This window comes from Galeopterus variegatus, unplaced genomic scaffold, assembly GCF_000696425.1.
Source record: "Galeopterus variegatus unplaced genomic scaffold, G_variegatus-3.0.2 Scaffold16418, whole genome shotgun sequence".
NCBI lineage: Eukaryota > Metazoa > Chordata > Mammalia > Dermoptera > Cynocephalidae > Galeopterus > Galeopterus variegatus.
Window position 1 is genome coordinate 1 of NW_007742529.1, and position 14056 is coordinate 14056.

A 14056-nucleotide genomic window follows, 5' to 3' on the forward strand; every position below is an offset into this window, starting at 1 on the left:
GGCGGTGGGAGCGCCCGGCTGATAGGCACAGGCTCTGTGGGCACCACTGCACTTGCCTGGTGTGGGTCATGATGCAGCGGCATTGGCTCTCATCACTTATGACCACAGCTCCCCAAGGCCAGGCAGGGGATAGCAGCCCATTTGGCAGTTGGGGGTGTCCAGCCACGAACAGGTCCTTCTGGAACATGGAGTTGGCTCTGACCCCAAACCAGAAGACTTGCTGGGCACCTCAGCCCCGATCATGTCCAGCGGTGTTCCATGGTCGTGACAGAGTTCTGCAGGCCCTTCCTACAAATGCACCTGCCCCAAGGGTGGCCTTTGGGCTCTGCTGTGGCCACCCTGAGGGCTCCGCTGTCTGCTCTGTTGCAGGGGCCTTCATGATCCCGTTCCTCATCCTGCTGGTCCTGGAGGGCATACCCTTGCTGTACCTGGAGTTCGCCATTGGGCAGCGGCTGCGGAAGGGCACCATGGCCGTGTGGTCCTCCATCCACCCTGCCCTCAAGGGCATAGGTGTGTGTCCAGTGCAGCCCCTGCCTGGGGCCCTCCTTCTGTGCCTTCTCTGTCCCTTTCTGGGGAGGGGAAGATCTCAGGTTCGTCCGTCCCTGAGGCCTCTGGAAACTCTTCATTGGATCTATGGGAGTGGACGTTGCAGTGCCCAGGCTGGCCACACCTGGACCCCAGGAGCCACCTGGGCGAGCAGAGGCTGCCCGAGTCCCCGCAGCCCAGGACACGGGAGGGGCTAGACACTGAAGAGGGCGGGTGCCCAGCTGCTCACCCGGGTCGGGCTTTGCAAGGGCCAGAGGCTGGAGGTGACGCCGGCCACACGCTCTCCCAGACTCCGCTGTCCATGCACCCACACTCGGGAGGAGGGCCCCGCACTGCACCCGGGTCCAGCTGTGGTCACTCATTTATAAGCTCTGTAACCCGGGGATCACCCCAATACAGCCTCACCAAAGGGACATGGCTCATTTAGACCTCAGAATACGGGTAGTGGTGAAAGGTCTTGAGCAGAAAGAGAAAAGGCAGGGTCCGCTCACAGAAAAGGACCGTGAGTCCACGAGGCGCCTTCCCCTCGGAAGCCGAGGCCGTCCTCACCCGCGCTCCCGGCTCTCCCGCAGCTGCAGACACCTCTCCCGGTCCCCTCTCCCCGTCCCCTCTTCCCATCGCCCTCTTTTCTGCACCCCCATGCACACTCAGAAGTTCACACACACACAGCTGGTTTTCAGTTTTAAGTTTCAGAAAAGTATGTCCACGAAACACCTTTCTAATCCTGCTGAGTTGTCCCCAAATAAGTGAGAACCTTTCCCATGGTGATTTCTTCTTCCTATCTCCCCGTCCCCCCCATTAGTTCTCAATAGAGAGGCTTTCCTGAAGCTCACGCACCTGTCCCTGGCCACTGGGGCTCCCTGGTTTGGGGCTGGGCCCGGTGGGCAGCCCCCCGCCCATAGGCAGAGTCTCGCCCACTGAGCACCTCCAAAGCTCTGTGCAAAGGCCCTGTGGCCGCCTGCCTGGACTCACCTGCGAGCAGCACAGGTGGGGGTGGGGATGGGGTGACGAGACCCCACGCTCTGGGTTAGTCAAGTGGGTGGCTCTACCTGCAAGAACTCAGCCCCCTCAGGTTCGGGAGTGGCTTCCATCGGGGCAGCCCCCGCACAGGTGTCAGGCCAGCCCTCGCCCCCCCAGGCCTCGCTTCCATGTTCGTGTCCTTCATGGTGGGTCTGTACTACAACACCATCATCGCCTGGGTCCTGTGGTACTTCTTCAACTCCTTCCAGGACCCTCTGCCGTGGAGCCAGTGCCCGCTCAACGAGAACCACACAGGTGAGCCCCCAGCCGTCCAGGGTCTCGGAGCCCGGACAGTCCCCCAACCCTCCTCTCCCGGCACCTTCTTAACAGGCAGATGGACACGCTTTGGGAGCACTCACACTCTAATTTCCTAAAGTGTTTCTCGGTCAAGTTCGGCAGAAGCCAGAGCACCTTTAAAGCAACAGGGCACCCAGCCCAGCAATGACCGAGCCACCTCTGCAAGCCCCCTGGTCTCCCCTGCGGGAATGGAGGGGTGCCACAGGCCTCCACCCCACCCCTCCTACTTCCTCCGTCTTCCATTCCATTTCCTTCCCCTTCCCCTCCACCCCTCCCTCCCAACAGCTCCATAACAGCATCCTAGAATGCAAAATATATATATTAATAAATAAAAATTTAAAAATAATTAAAAAAAAATAAAACAAAAGCCCCCCAAAATCATAGTGCAGGAAAAAGCCCTTGAAAGGGTAGCTCCTAGGTCAGGTGGCATGGTGCTGGTGAGGTTGTTAGGGCAGGAACTCGGGGAGCTGGGGTGGGCTCGTGCTACCGTGAAGGCTTCAGGTCACCAGCTGGGGCTTGTGGGACTTTCTGGGGAATGCTGCCCCTTGACACCTGTAACAGAAATAACGTTGGGACTGACCACCTTCCATCCCCCGCATTCCCTGAGCCTCTATCTGCACAGATGGAGCTTCCTGCTGACCTGTGAGGACTCCCTCACTCATGGAGGGTGAGTGGGCACCCCTGCCATGGCCTGTGGAGACGCATGCTCAGCTCACAGCAGCTGGGATGTGGATGGCCTATTCCGTGACCTCTGATCCAGCCAACAAAGAGTGACCAACGTGGTTTCACTGCATGACCCCTCCAAGTGCTCTGGGGTCAGCCTATCAGTATGGGCCCCTCGGGATCAGAAAAGGACAGTACCCATCCCCCAGCATCCCTCATGGCAGTGCACACACTTAGGGCTTTTCCCACTTCTGTGTTGGGGGATCCTCTAGGATTAGACCTCTTCTCCCTTGTAAGGGTCCCAGTGTGGTCCATGAGCCTGGAGAAACCCATGGGGTAAGAACCTGTGAAGCTGGACAGTCATGGGCAGGGACCCCAGCCAGGGAGCCCCAAAGACTCCGCAACTTCCTCAGTCACTGGGCACCTTGCCTAGGGACACTGCTTCCCAGAGGGTCCAGGGGCGAGTGGAGGCCTGGGGTACAAAGGACAACTGGGGCTGGTGTCTTTTAGCAAGCTGCACATGTGTGGGCATGTGCACATGGGTGTGTGTGTGCATATGCTCACCAATGTGTGTGTGTAGGTGTGCATGTGAACATGCAGGCAAGCACATGTGCATGTACGCATGCACAGTGTGCATGCATGCCTGTGCATGTGCTCACCAGTTCGCGCGTGTGTGTGCTCACATGTGCATGTGTGCATGTGAGCATGCAGGCATGAAAGCAGGTGCATGTGCACGTGCACACTGTGTATGGTTGCATGCTTGCCTCTGTGTGTGCTCACCAATGTGTGTGTGCATGTGTGGTGTGCATGTGAGCATGCAGGCATGCAGGAAAGCACACGTGCATGTGCATGTGCACACTGTGCATGTTGCATGTGTGCCCGTGCATGTGCTCACCAATGTGTGTGAGCATGTGTGGTGTGCATGTGAGCGTGTAGGCATGCAGGTGAGTGCATATGCATGTGCACACTATATGTATGTTTGCATGCATGCCTGTGCATGTGCTCACCCATGCATGTGTGCATGTGTGGTGTGCATGTTTGTGTGCACACTGTGTGTGTTTGCCTGTGTGTGTGTTCACCAATGTGTGTGTGCATGTGTGGTGTGCATGTCAGTGTGCAGGCATGCAGGTGAGCTCCTGTGTATGTGCACTGCACACTCTGTATGTCTGCATGCATGCCTGTGTGTGTGCTCCCCAACGTGTGTGTGCATATGTGGTGTGCATGTATGCAGGCATGCATGTATGCAGGTAAGTACATGTGCACGTGCACACTGTGTGTGTTTGCATGTGTGTTTGTGCATGTGCACGCCTGTGCATGCCCCTGGCTGGCGTTTCCTCCAGCTCAAGACCCCATGGTGCCTGCCTTCCTCCTCTCGCTGGCTCATCCTCTTGGTGACCCATGCTCTGAAGTGTGCATATGGCTGCCTCCCCCAGGCTACGTGGACGAGTGCGCCAGGAGCTCCTCTGTGGACTACTTCTGGTACCGCGAGACCCTTAACATCTCCAGGTCCATCAGCGACTCAGGCTCCATCCAGTGGTGGATGCTGCTGTGCCTGATCTGTGCATGGAGCATCCTCTACGTGTGCACCATCCGTGGCATTGAGACCACTGGGAAGGTACTGGGTGGGGCCCGAGCCTGGCCACTGTGCTCGAGAGGGTGGGGGGCCCATACCTGAGTCACTGAACCACTTAACTCAGCTCTGAGAGTCCCGGGGCTCTCCCTGAGCGGCCGCCTCTGCCCTCAGGCTGGCACCCATCTGTCTGGGAGGGGCCCTCTGTTGCCCTCCTGGGTTTGCTGAATCACTCAGAGCAGGGGCCCCGGAACTGGGTGTTAGCCAAGATGGCTTCGAACATAACTTAAAAACTTTGTGCCAGAGTAATACAAAGTATCCATCTGATTGGAAGACAAGAGAGGGAGGCTCAATCTTCCCCACTTGAGGAGCGTGGCGCCCGTGGCAGAGAGGAGGGTGGGGTGTCCCGTGTGGTCCGGGCTTCTCCCCGCCGCCGCTGAGCCCGCCCGTCTCGGTGCTGTGCCCGCAGGCTGTGTACATCACATCCACGCTGCCCTACGTGGTGCTGACCATCTTCCTCATCCGAGGCCTGACGCTGAAGGGCTCCACCAGCGGCATCATCTTCCTCTTCACACCCAACGTGAGTCCCCATGGTTGCACTGGCTCCCATCCTCAGGGAGCAGCTGGCCTGTGCCAGGCCTGTCCTGTGGCTGAAAAGGCTGACTGGGGCCGGGAGAGGGGGCAGCCTGTCTGTGGGCCCCGACACATGCACACCAGGGCTGCGATGGGGGGCTGCGTGTCCCCCCGACTTTGCCCCTCTGTGCGGAACGACAGGCCAGGGCACATCGCCCTCCCCTGCCTGCGCATGGAGGCTCGCGTCTCCTCCATGCACCTCCCTCCTTGCCTTCCCACGGACCCCGGGCCACACGGTGCACAACTGAGGGTCTGCTGCAGGTCACGGAGCTGGCCAACCCGGTCACCTGGCTGGATGCGGGTGCACAGGTCTTCTACTCGTTCTCCCTGGCCTTCGGGGGCCTCATCTCCTTCTCCAGCTACAACTCTGTGCAGTGAGTGTGGGGGCGGGGAGGGTCGCACCAGGTGCAGGGGGCTCTCGGTGGGGCCAGCGCAGGACGTGGTGGGGCTGGGGCCTCTGACTTTCTCGTGGCCTGGACAAGATGGAGCTGAGGGTGAGTTATTTTTATAACAGTTTTATTCAGATAATTTACAAACTACACAATTCACCCATCTGAGGTGTACAATTTAGTGGTTTTAGTACATTTACAGAGTTGTGCAACCACCACCTCTACCTAGTTCCAGAACATTCTCATCACACCAGAAACCTCATGCCCATGAACGGTCACTTTCAAATGCCCTGACCCTGGGCCCCGGCAGCCGCTGATCTGCCTTCTGTCTCTGTGGCTGTGTCGTAGGCACGTGGTCGTTTGTGTCTGGCCAAGCAGTGGTCTCAAGGTCACACTCTGCGGCACAGGCAGCCTGTGTCCCCTTACCCACTCATCTATCGACAGACGTGCAGGTTGTCTCCACGGGCTGTTGTGGATTATGCTGCTGTGAGCGCTCGTGCAGGGGCAGGTTTGGGTGGACGTCAGTTTCATTTCTCCCGGGGGCACGGCTGGGAGTGGAGCTGCTGGGCCGTAGGGCAGCTGGACACTCAGCTGTGTAAGGAGCTGCAGGACGGTCTTCTGAGGTGCCGCGTCACTGACGTTGCCACCAGCGTGGTAGAACAGCCCCAACTGCCCCACACTCCAACACTTGTCACGGACTTTTTTAGTCTAGCCATTCTAGCAGGCGCGGTGTGGTGTCACCGTGGTTTGGTTTGCGTTTCCCCGATGGCTGACACTCCGGCTTCTGATGGAAGCGTCTGGAGGATGGCGTTAGCCTCAGCTGGATGGGAAGGGTGGGGGAGCTGCCGGGGTTGGGTCGGGGGTTTGGGGACTAAGCTCAGGCCGTGCTGAGTGGGGGATGCCTTTAGGAGATGGGGAGTCCTCAGCCTGCGGGCAGACAGGACTCCAGGGACTGGGAAGAGTCATCATAGGGTGTCCGGCCCGGAGACGGTCCTGGTAGCCCGAGGCTGAATGTGGCCTCCGCAAGCACAAGGATGGAGAAGGGACGGGAGTCCTGGGCTGCAGCCAAGAGGTCTGGGGGAGGCAGGGGCAGCCAGGGCCCGGCCTTTGGGGAGCCCCTAAGCCAAGGCAGAGGCCCAAACCCCTTGGTGCCCACACCCTCTTGCCTCCTCGTGGTCGTGAGCAGGCAGCTCTGTGTGCAGGCCTTCGGCTGTGCCAAAACTCCTACCCGAAGCAGCACAGACCCTGCGCCTCCCCAGGCCAACCAGGGATTCACCCAGAGAGCTCAGGGTCTGGAGAACACCCTCCTGTGCTGTGGATGGCTGGGAGTCCTATGGGCAATGCTCTTCAACTTCTAGAACTTTCCCCTCGGAATAGACTGTTGGGCAGTGCCCTCGAGGCCAGGTGCTGAGGAGGCCTCAGGTTCATGGGGGCTGGAGCCAAGGGGCCTGGGGTGGCTGCACTAGAGGCCAGGCAGGGTGAGGGGCCCTGGCAAGGCCTCCTCCTCACGGCCCCTGGTGGCTCTGCAGCTGGGTGTGAGGCCAGGCACAGTCCTGACCTTGTGGGCTGACTGTTCACTTGGCTGAAGCCCGAGGCAGATGTGGCTCAGCTGGGATTTGAGCCCAGGGTCTCTGGCTCTGGAGCCAGGGGCAAGAGCTGCTCTAGGGTCCCTGGGGCTTTTCGACGATGGGGGGTGGGGTGTAAAGTGGTGAGAAGGGGGGCAGTGAGGAGTCACTGCTGTGGGCTCTGGAGCCCAGGATGTGGCCTTCTGGTCACCTTTGTGTCCTCAGCCTGTCACGGCTGGGACTGTGCTCTGGACCTGGACCCACCACGTGACGCCACTGTTGTCCACAGCAACAACTGTGAGATGGACTCGCTGATCGTGTCCGTGGTCAACGGCTTCACGTCCGTGTACGCAGCCACGGTGGTCTACTCCGTCATCGGCTTCCGTGCCACCCAGCGCTACGATGACTGCTTCAGCACGTGAGTGGCCCATCCTGGTCCCTCAGGTTGTGGCCAGGTCCCCGCCAGTGCCGGCGTCAGTCTTGCCGTCCTTTGCAGGAACATCCTGACGCTCATCAATGGCTTCGACCTGCCCGAGGGCAACGTGACCCAGGAGAACTTTGAGGAGATGCAGCGTTGGTGCAATGCCACCGACCCCGCCACCTATAAACAGCTGGAGTTCCAGACCTGCGACCTCAACACCTTCCTCTCCGAGGTAAGTCCCCATGGTCTCCAGCGCTGCTGGGCCTAGAGATGAGGTCTAGTCATTTCATGAAGGGTCTCGGACCCGCCTGGTCCTGGCTTGCTGTGGGCTTAGGGGTCAGGAGAGCAGCACGGTGGGGCCAGGCAGGCAGCCCAGTGACTGTGCCGCCACCATGCACCATGCAGGGTGTGGAGGGCACAGGCCTGGCCTTCATCGTCTTCACCGAGGCCATCACCAAGATGCCGGTGGCCCCGCTGTGGGCCGTGCTCTTCTTCGTCATGATCTTCTGCCTGGGCCTGTCATCCATGTTCGGGAACATGGAGGGCGTGGCTGTGCCCCTGCAGGACCTCAAGGCCATGCCTGCCAAGTGGCCCAAGGAGCTGTGCACAGGTGCGTGCATGGGGCGGGCTTGGGCACCCAGGGGAGGCTCTGGCGTGCTTGTCCTCCCGGCTGCAGTGCAGCCCTGGGGGCTCTGGACCGCACTGTGCTCTCCACCCGGCCCGCAGGCCTCATCTGCCTGGGCATGTTCCTCCTGGGCCTGGTCTTCACGCTGAACTCTGGGCAGTACTGGCTCTCCCTGATGGACAGCTACGCTGGCTCCATTCCCCTGCTCGTCATTGCCTTCTGCGAGATGGTGGCCGTGGTCTACGTGTACGGCGTTGACAGGTAGGGGAGGGCGGCAGTGGCTGTTTCTGATGTGGAGAAGCCAAGTCACGGGAGAGCTCCTGCCGAGGGCTGAGCATTCAGGGCACACAGGGAGACGGACACGGGGCCTGTGCAGAGGACACCCAGACTGCACGCCCAGCTTCCAGATGCTCTGGACAAGTGTTCACAGCCCGGGGCTGTATAGTAACTTGGGGTGCAGGAGGGAGAAGATACCACTGCCACAAAAGAAAAATTTATAGACAACGCACCATGAGCTATCAAAAGGCAAACAACGTGCTAGAAAACCAGTGTGAACCCACGTAGACAGAAGACGAGGCTACTACACCTTGTCAGCGGGGGAGCCCCGAGCAGGGCTGAGGCGGGAGTGGCTGTGCAGGCGGGTCACGGCTCATGGCCAGGAGACACGGCAGCGCGAGTGTCGAGGGGGCTCAGTGTCTCTGTCTGGGTCTCCCAGAAGCAGCCTCTGTGGGCTTGGATGCGAGCAGGAGGATCGAGGGCTGAGGACAGGGGGAGTGAGATGGGAATGGGCATCGTCCGTGGGTGACATGAACTTCCTGCTGCCAGCAGGCGGGTGCCCCGTGGGACCTGGGCCTTAGTGGCCTCCTGCCCCAGGAGGGAGCTGAGTGTTTCACACCCACTCCAGGGTCCTCAGCCAGGGATGTGCCATGTGTGTGTGTGTGTGTGTGTGTGGGTGGTATGTGTGGTGTGTGTGTGGGTGGTGTGCGTGGTGTGTGTGTGTGGGTGGGTGTGTGTGTGGTGTGTGTGTGTGGTGTGTGTGTGAGTGTGTGTGAGAGAGTGTGTGTGTGGTGTGTGTGTGTGTGGTGTGTGTGTGAGTGTGTGTGAGAGAGTGTGTGTGTGGTGTGTGTGGTGTGTGTGTGTGTGTGTCTGTGTGTGTGTGGTGTGTGTGCGTGTGGTGTGTGTGTGTGTGGTGTGTGTGTGTGTGTGTCTGTGTGTGTGTGTGGTGTGTGTGTGTGTGGTATGTGTGGTGTGTGTGGTGTGTGCGTGTGGTGTGTTTGTGTGTGTGTGTGTGTCTGTGTGTGTGGTATGTGTGGTGTGTGTGCATGTGGTGTGTTTGTGTGTGTGTGTGTGTGTGTGTGTGTGTGTTTGTGGTGTGTGTGTGTGGTATGTGTGGTGTGTGTGTGTGGTATGTGTGGTGTGTGTGTGTGGCATGTGGTGTGTGTGTGTGTGTGTGTGTGAGAGAGAGTGTGTGTGTGTTTGTGGTGTGTGTGTGTGGCATGTGTGGTATGTGTGGTGTGTGTGTGGTGTGTGTGTGTGGTGTGTGTATGTGTGTGTGTGTGTGGTGTGTGTGGTGTGTTTGTGTGTGTGTCTGTGTGTGTGTGAGAGAGAGTGTGTGTGTGTTTGTGGTGTGTGTGTGTGGTATGTGTGGTGTGTGTGTGTGGTGTGGTGTGTGTGTGGACGCTCCGGTAGCCAGACAGAAACCCAGACAAAGAAAGGCGGGGGAGTGGGCACGTTTAGAACCCGTGTCCCTGTCAGCCGTCCCCGTCCTCTCAGCTAACATGTCAGGACGTTCTCACCTGGCTTTGCTTGGCGGGGATCTGGTAGTGGGCACCCCTGGTGGGAGACAGATTCACAGTGACTTTCAGAAATAATCTGACGGGGTCTATTTAAGCGTGCACAAGCCCTGTGTCAGGGGCTCCTACTTCAGGAAGCCTGCTCTGAGTCAGTAAGGGCACGAGTTTGCAGGGTCCTTGGGTGGGACGCACTTCAGCTAGAGGTGAGGGGGACGGAGCTTGAACCTGCCCGGGGGGCAGCTGCGGGGCGGCCAGAGAACAGCACGACGAACGTTTGGACCGAGGCACGTGGGCTGTGCTGCAGGGCTGTGCTGCAGGGCTGTGCGCCGCAGTCTCAATGCAGCACAGGGGCCTGGGGATGGCCCAGGGCCGGCCCGCTGTCAGACACCCGCTGCCCACGGACAGGGTGAGGCGCGGGTGCTGGAGGCCCTGGCGCAGCTCACGTTCACGTGCCACCTGTTCTGCTCTGATGTCCACAGACAATATCTTACTTGTGCAGGAGAGATGTCCGCACAGTGGGCACAAGCCACAGGAGTGCTGGGGACATCTGCTTGAGGGCACAATGGCTGGGAGGGTTCTGGGCGGACTTCTCTCCCCCCTGCTCCCCCAGAAGTACTGACCCCTCATTCTACATCAGTGAGTGCCCAGGACGTGGTGAGGACAAGGGCCCCTCTGAGGTCAGAGGCTGGGGTGGTGGCATTGTGAGGCAGACAGAGGAGGTCTTCCTGGAGGCGTCAGCCCTTTGCCTGGAAGGCTGGACAGAACTCCGCTGAGCAAGGCTGCGTGCGGCGTCCCAGGACGACACCATTGGTCCAGGCTGTAAGAAGACTGGGCCATCCTTTGTCTCAGTGAGGTTAGAGTCCTGGCGGGGTCACTGGTGACACTCTCTCTGGGCTTCTGCTTCCAGGTTCAACAGGGACATCGAGTTCATGATTGGCCACAAGCCCAACATCTTCTGGCAAGTCACGTGGAGGGTGGTCAGCCCCCTGATCATGCTGGTCATCGTCCTCTTCTTCCTCGTGGTCGAGGTCAACGAAGATCTGATATACAGCGTCTGGGACCCCAGCTACGTGAGTGCAGAGACGCCGGGCTGGGCTGGAAGAGCAGCCTGTCAGGCTCCCTGTGGAAAGGCGTGGGGGTGGGGCGAGGGGTGCACGTTGCCGTCGAGGGGAGCCCTGCATCTCCCCCCAGTCCCACAGGACCAGGAGGTGAGTCCTGGGCTCCTGATGTGTCTCCTCATCCCTGTGCCTCTCCTCTCCGCAGGAGGAATTTCCCAAATCCCAGAAGGTCAAGTATCCGAATTGGGTGTACGCGGTGGTGGTCATCGTGGCCGGGGTGCCCTCCCTCTCCATCCCTGGCTTTGCCATCTACAAACTCATCAGGAACCGCTGGCAGAGGCCAGGGGACCAGCAGGGGCTGGTCAGCGTGCCGTCCACGACCTCTGTGAATGGGGACCTGAATGGCTGGCCCAAGAGGGCAGTGGACTGAGTTGGGGGGAAGAGGAACTGGCAGCACCCTTGAGTGGTGGCCGGCTGCACATGTGTGTGTGAGTGTACATTCATGTATGTGATTCCGTGTGCTGTATGTGTATGTACATGCATGTGGGTGTGTATTCATGCTGTGCATATATGTGTATGTGTGTGCATACATGTACCTACTTGTGTTTCTCTGTGTGCATACCTGTGTGTATGTGTGCATATGTGTATGCCTGCTTGCGTGTGGATGAGTGTGTATACATGTGTGTATGCATTACACATGCACACGTGCATACACATATATAGGCACGCACATGCATTTCTATGTATACAGGTGTGTACATGTGCATCTTCATGTGTATATGTGTACACGTGCATGTGTGCAAGCACATATGTATGGACATATGCATGCATGCATATCCAAATATGTACACACATGTGCGTGTACACACACGTGTATTTATGCAATGCATATGTTCGTGTGTGTATACAGGATTATGTGTGCATACACATGTGTGTGTTTGTGTGCACATATGCACACGTCTGTATGTTCATGGCACACACGACCATCACTTGGGCCTGGTTGCTCACTGTCCTCACAGACTTGGTGTGGTGTGTGCTGTGGGCCCTGGAGCAGACCCAGTGGGACCTTGCCACACCCACACGCCCCGTGGAGAGTCAGCCACGAAAGGCAGGGAAGCTGCGCCTGCTGCCGTCATCTGCTGTGGACAGTGGGCAACAGGGCCGTGTGTGCTGTCTCGGCTCCTTGGAATGATTCTCCCCACACCACCTTGTCCCTGTGGTGTTGGCCTCTAAACCAGGAACCCCCGAGGTTGAGGACTTTGTCTTTGTACTCCTTGTACCACGCTGGCCACCTGGCCACGTCCTCCGGGTCCTGCAGCCAGCCAGCCAGCCCTCGCCGAGTCCCGAGTCTTGGCAATACTGTGGCTTAATGCATGCTAATCCATTTAATCATTGCTTCTGGCCGCCCCAATAGGTGAACAGTTAAATAAAACTCTGCTTGGCGTTATTTAAGGCAGAAACCACCCTTGTGTTTTCTTAAGAGGGCATTAACTGTGTGAATTTTTAGCCAGATGTTGGAAAAGATGGGTTATATGGTAACTCAGCCTTGGCCACCATCGCTGAGGACATTCCATGTGTCCTGGGCACCCTCAGTGACCGTGACGCCCCGGGCCACGCTCTCCCTTTCCCAGAACCTCCCGCCCAGCGGCGACCACAACTCCAGCTGTTAGCCCCCCAAACACTAAGTCTGTCACTGGCGATCCTCCACCCACGCCGCTGACCTTTGGGTACCACAAGCTGCAGAATCCTGCAGCGAGAGGGTCCTACATGTGCCACGGCCCCAGCCCGGGAATGATGCTGCACCCGGGCACGGCACAGAAGGCCGCGGCCACACCTGCCGATGTGAGGCCCCACCTCATATTCCCTGAGCTTTTCTGACTTTTGACTGGGAACACACTGTCCTCTGGACCCCCCGCCCTGAGGCCCCCCAGGTGTGCATCGAGGGGAGTCCCTGTGCCCACGGGTGTGCCCTGGGTGGGGCCATCTACGTCATTTGGTGTCTCTTGATGAGTATGTTGTTTTACAGGCTCTGGTGTCTTTGTGAATGTGATTGAAAAGCAGGGTTTGTGGGCACACAGTGTACTTGTTAAATAAACTGCCTCTATTTAATGTTGTCGGGCTGAAAGTTGTCTGGGTGTGGAAGGGTGCGCTGGCGAGCAGCTGAGCCCAGGCCGCAGGAGACGGACACTGGAGGGTCCTGCTCCTGACTCCTGCTGTGGGTCTGGTTTCCAGGGGCTTTCCCTCAAGGAGTCTCGATGCTGTGGACCCGTGGCCCTCACCACGGGGACCTGGCTGCTCAGTGGGCTGGACAAGGCCAGGGTGTGACAGGTGGCTGGTGCCACCCTCCCTTGCCCAAGGCACCCTGCAGCCCTGCCTGGCTGAGCTGAAGCCATGCGCGGTGGGTGGGCCCTCGGCCTCAGGATGCAGGGGCTGCGTGAGGTCTGCTGGGCGCAGCGGTGGGCAGGGAAAGGGAGGTGGGAAGGACAGGGGTCACCTGAGAAACGGCCGCACAGGTGACCGAGCCAGGTGACGCCCCCCCGCCCCTCCCCCCCTTTTCATCTTTTTTCTTTATCCCTTTTCTCGTTTTCCGTCTCATCCAAAAAGGATCTTTCCTTTAGAAATTCCATCACTTATTTATTGAAAGAATTTATTTATTTTTTATTTGGCACACATTAATTGTATGTATCCGTGGGGTACAGAGCTATGGTTCAATACGTGTGTGCAGTGTGTGATGGTCAAATCAGGGCAGTTAGTACACACATTTCCCCCAAACTTGTCATTTCTTCGTGGGGAGAACATCTGAGCACCTCCCCAGCCCTCTGAGGACACGCGTGACTCACAGTGAGTCGCAGGTTCCTGGGTTGGCCGCAGCCCATCGTAACACAGCTCGGCTCTCTATTTCTACGAGTTAAGTTTTCTTTTTCTTTTTCTTTTTTTAGCTCCCATTCTTTTTAGCGTTAGAAAGAATATTGTTAAAATGCGTCCCCCTGGGGCCCACACTCCTGGGACTCGTATTTGGAACTGTGGCCACAGGATGAGAGACGTGGCGTCTGGGGGAATGTGGGAGCTGCAGATCCCGGGACACTTGCCCTGTCCTGGCAGAAGTGTCTGGAGCGAGGGTCCTGGAGTCCAGGGAGCCCCTTGAAGCTGAACTCATTCAGTCCCTCACAGTGGCTGTCACCCAACCCTGACCGCTGGCCGAGGGTAGCTGCGGATGCAGCTGGCGTAGTGGGTGGGGGGCTTCCGAGAGCATCTCAGCAAAGAGGAGGCCCCCATGCCCACCCCACCCCCACTCCTCCACGCTCCCCGCTCCACCCATGGTGGCCGGTGCCTTGCACTCAGCGGGGGCTCCTTGGCCTGGGGTTGGGATCTGGAGCAGGTGCAGGCCCTGGGTGAGGTAGGGTGGGGTCTTTTCTGGAAAACTTCAGAGGAGGGACATCTAGAACCAGCTGGAAAGTTCACATCCAGACAACTTG

The 14056-nt window shown here is 58.5% G+C and overlaps 1 protein-coding gene across 1 annotated transcript; it reads left to right on the forward strand.

The window, feature by feature from the left end:
- Positions 1 to 369: 369 nt before the first annotated feature.
- Positions 370 to 11010, forward strand: LOC103582480 (sodium-dependent neutral amino acid transporter B(0)AT1-like; the record flags this gene model as incomplete). The annotated part of the gene is made up of 11 exons (XM_008564065.1): positions 370 to 510; positions 1684 to 1821; positions 3960 to 4141; positions 4566 to 4676; positions 4991 to 5103; positions 6973 to 7101; positions 7180 to 7336; positions 7510 to 7714; positions 7831 to 7990; positions 10430 to 10592; positions 10786 to 11010. Coding segments are annotated over 11 exons (1724 nt in total), but the record flags the coding sequence as incomplete, so codon positions are not given.
- Positions 11011 to 14056: the final 3046 nt, after the last annotated feature.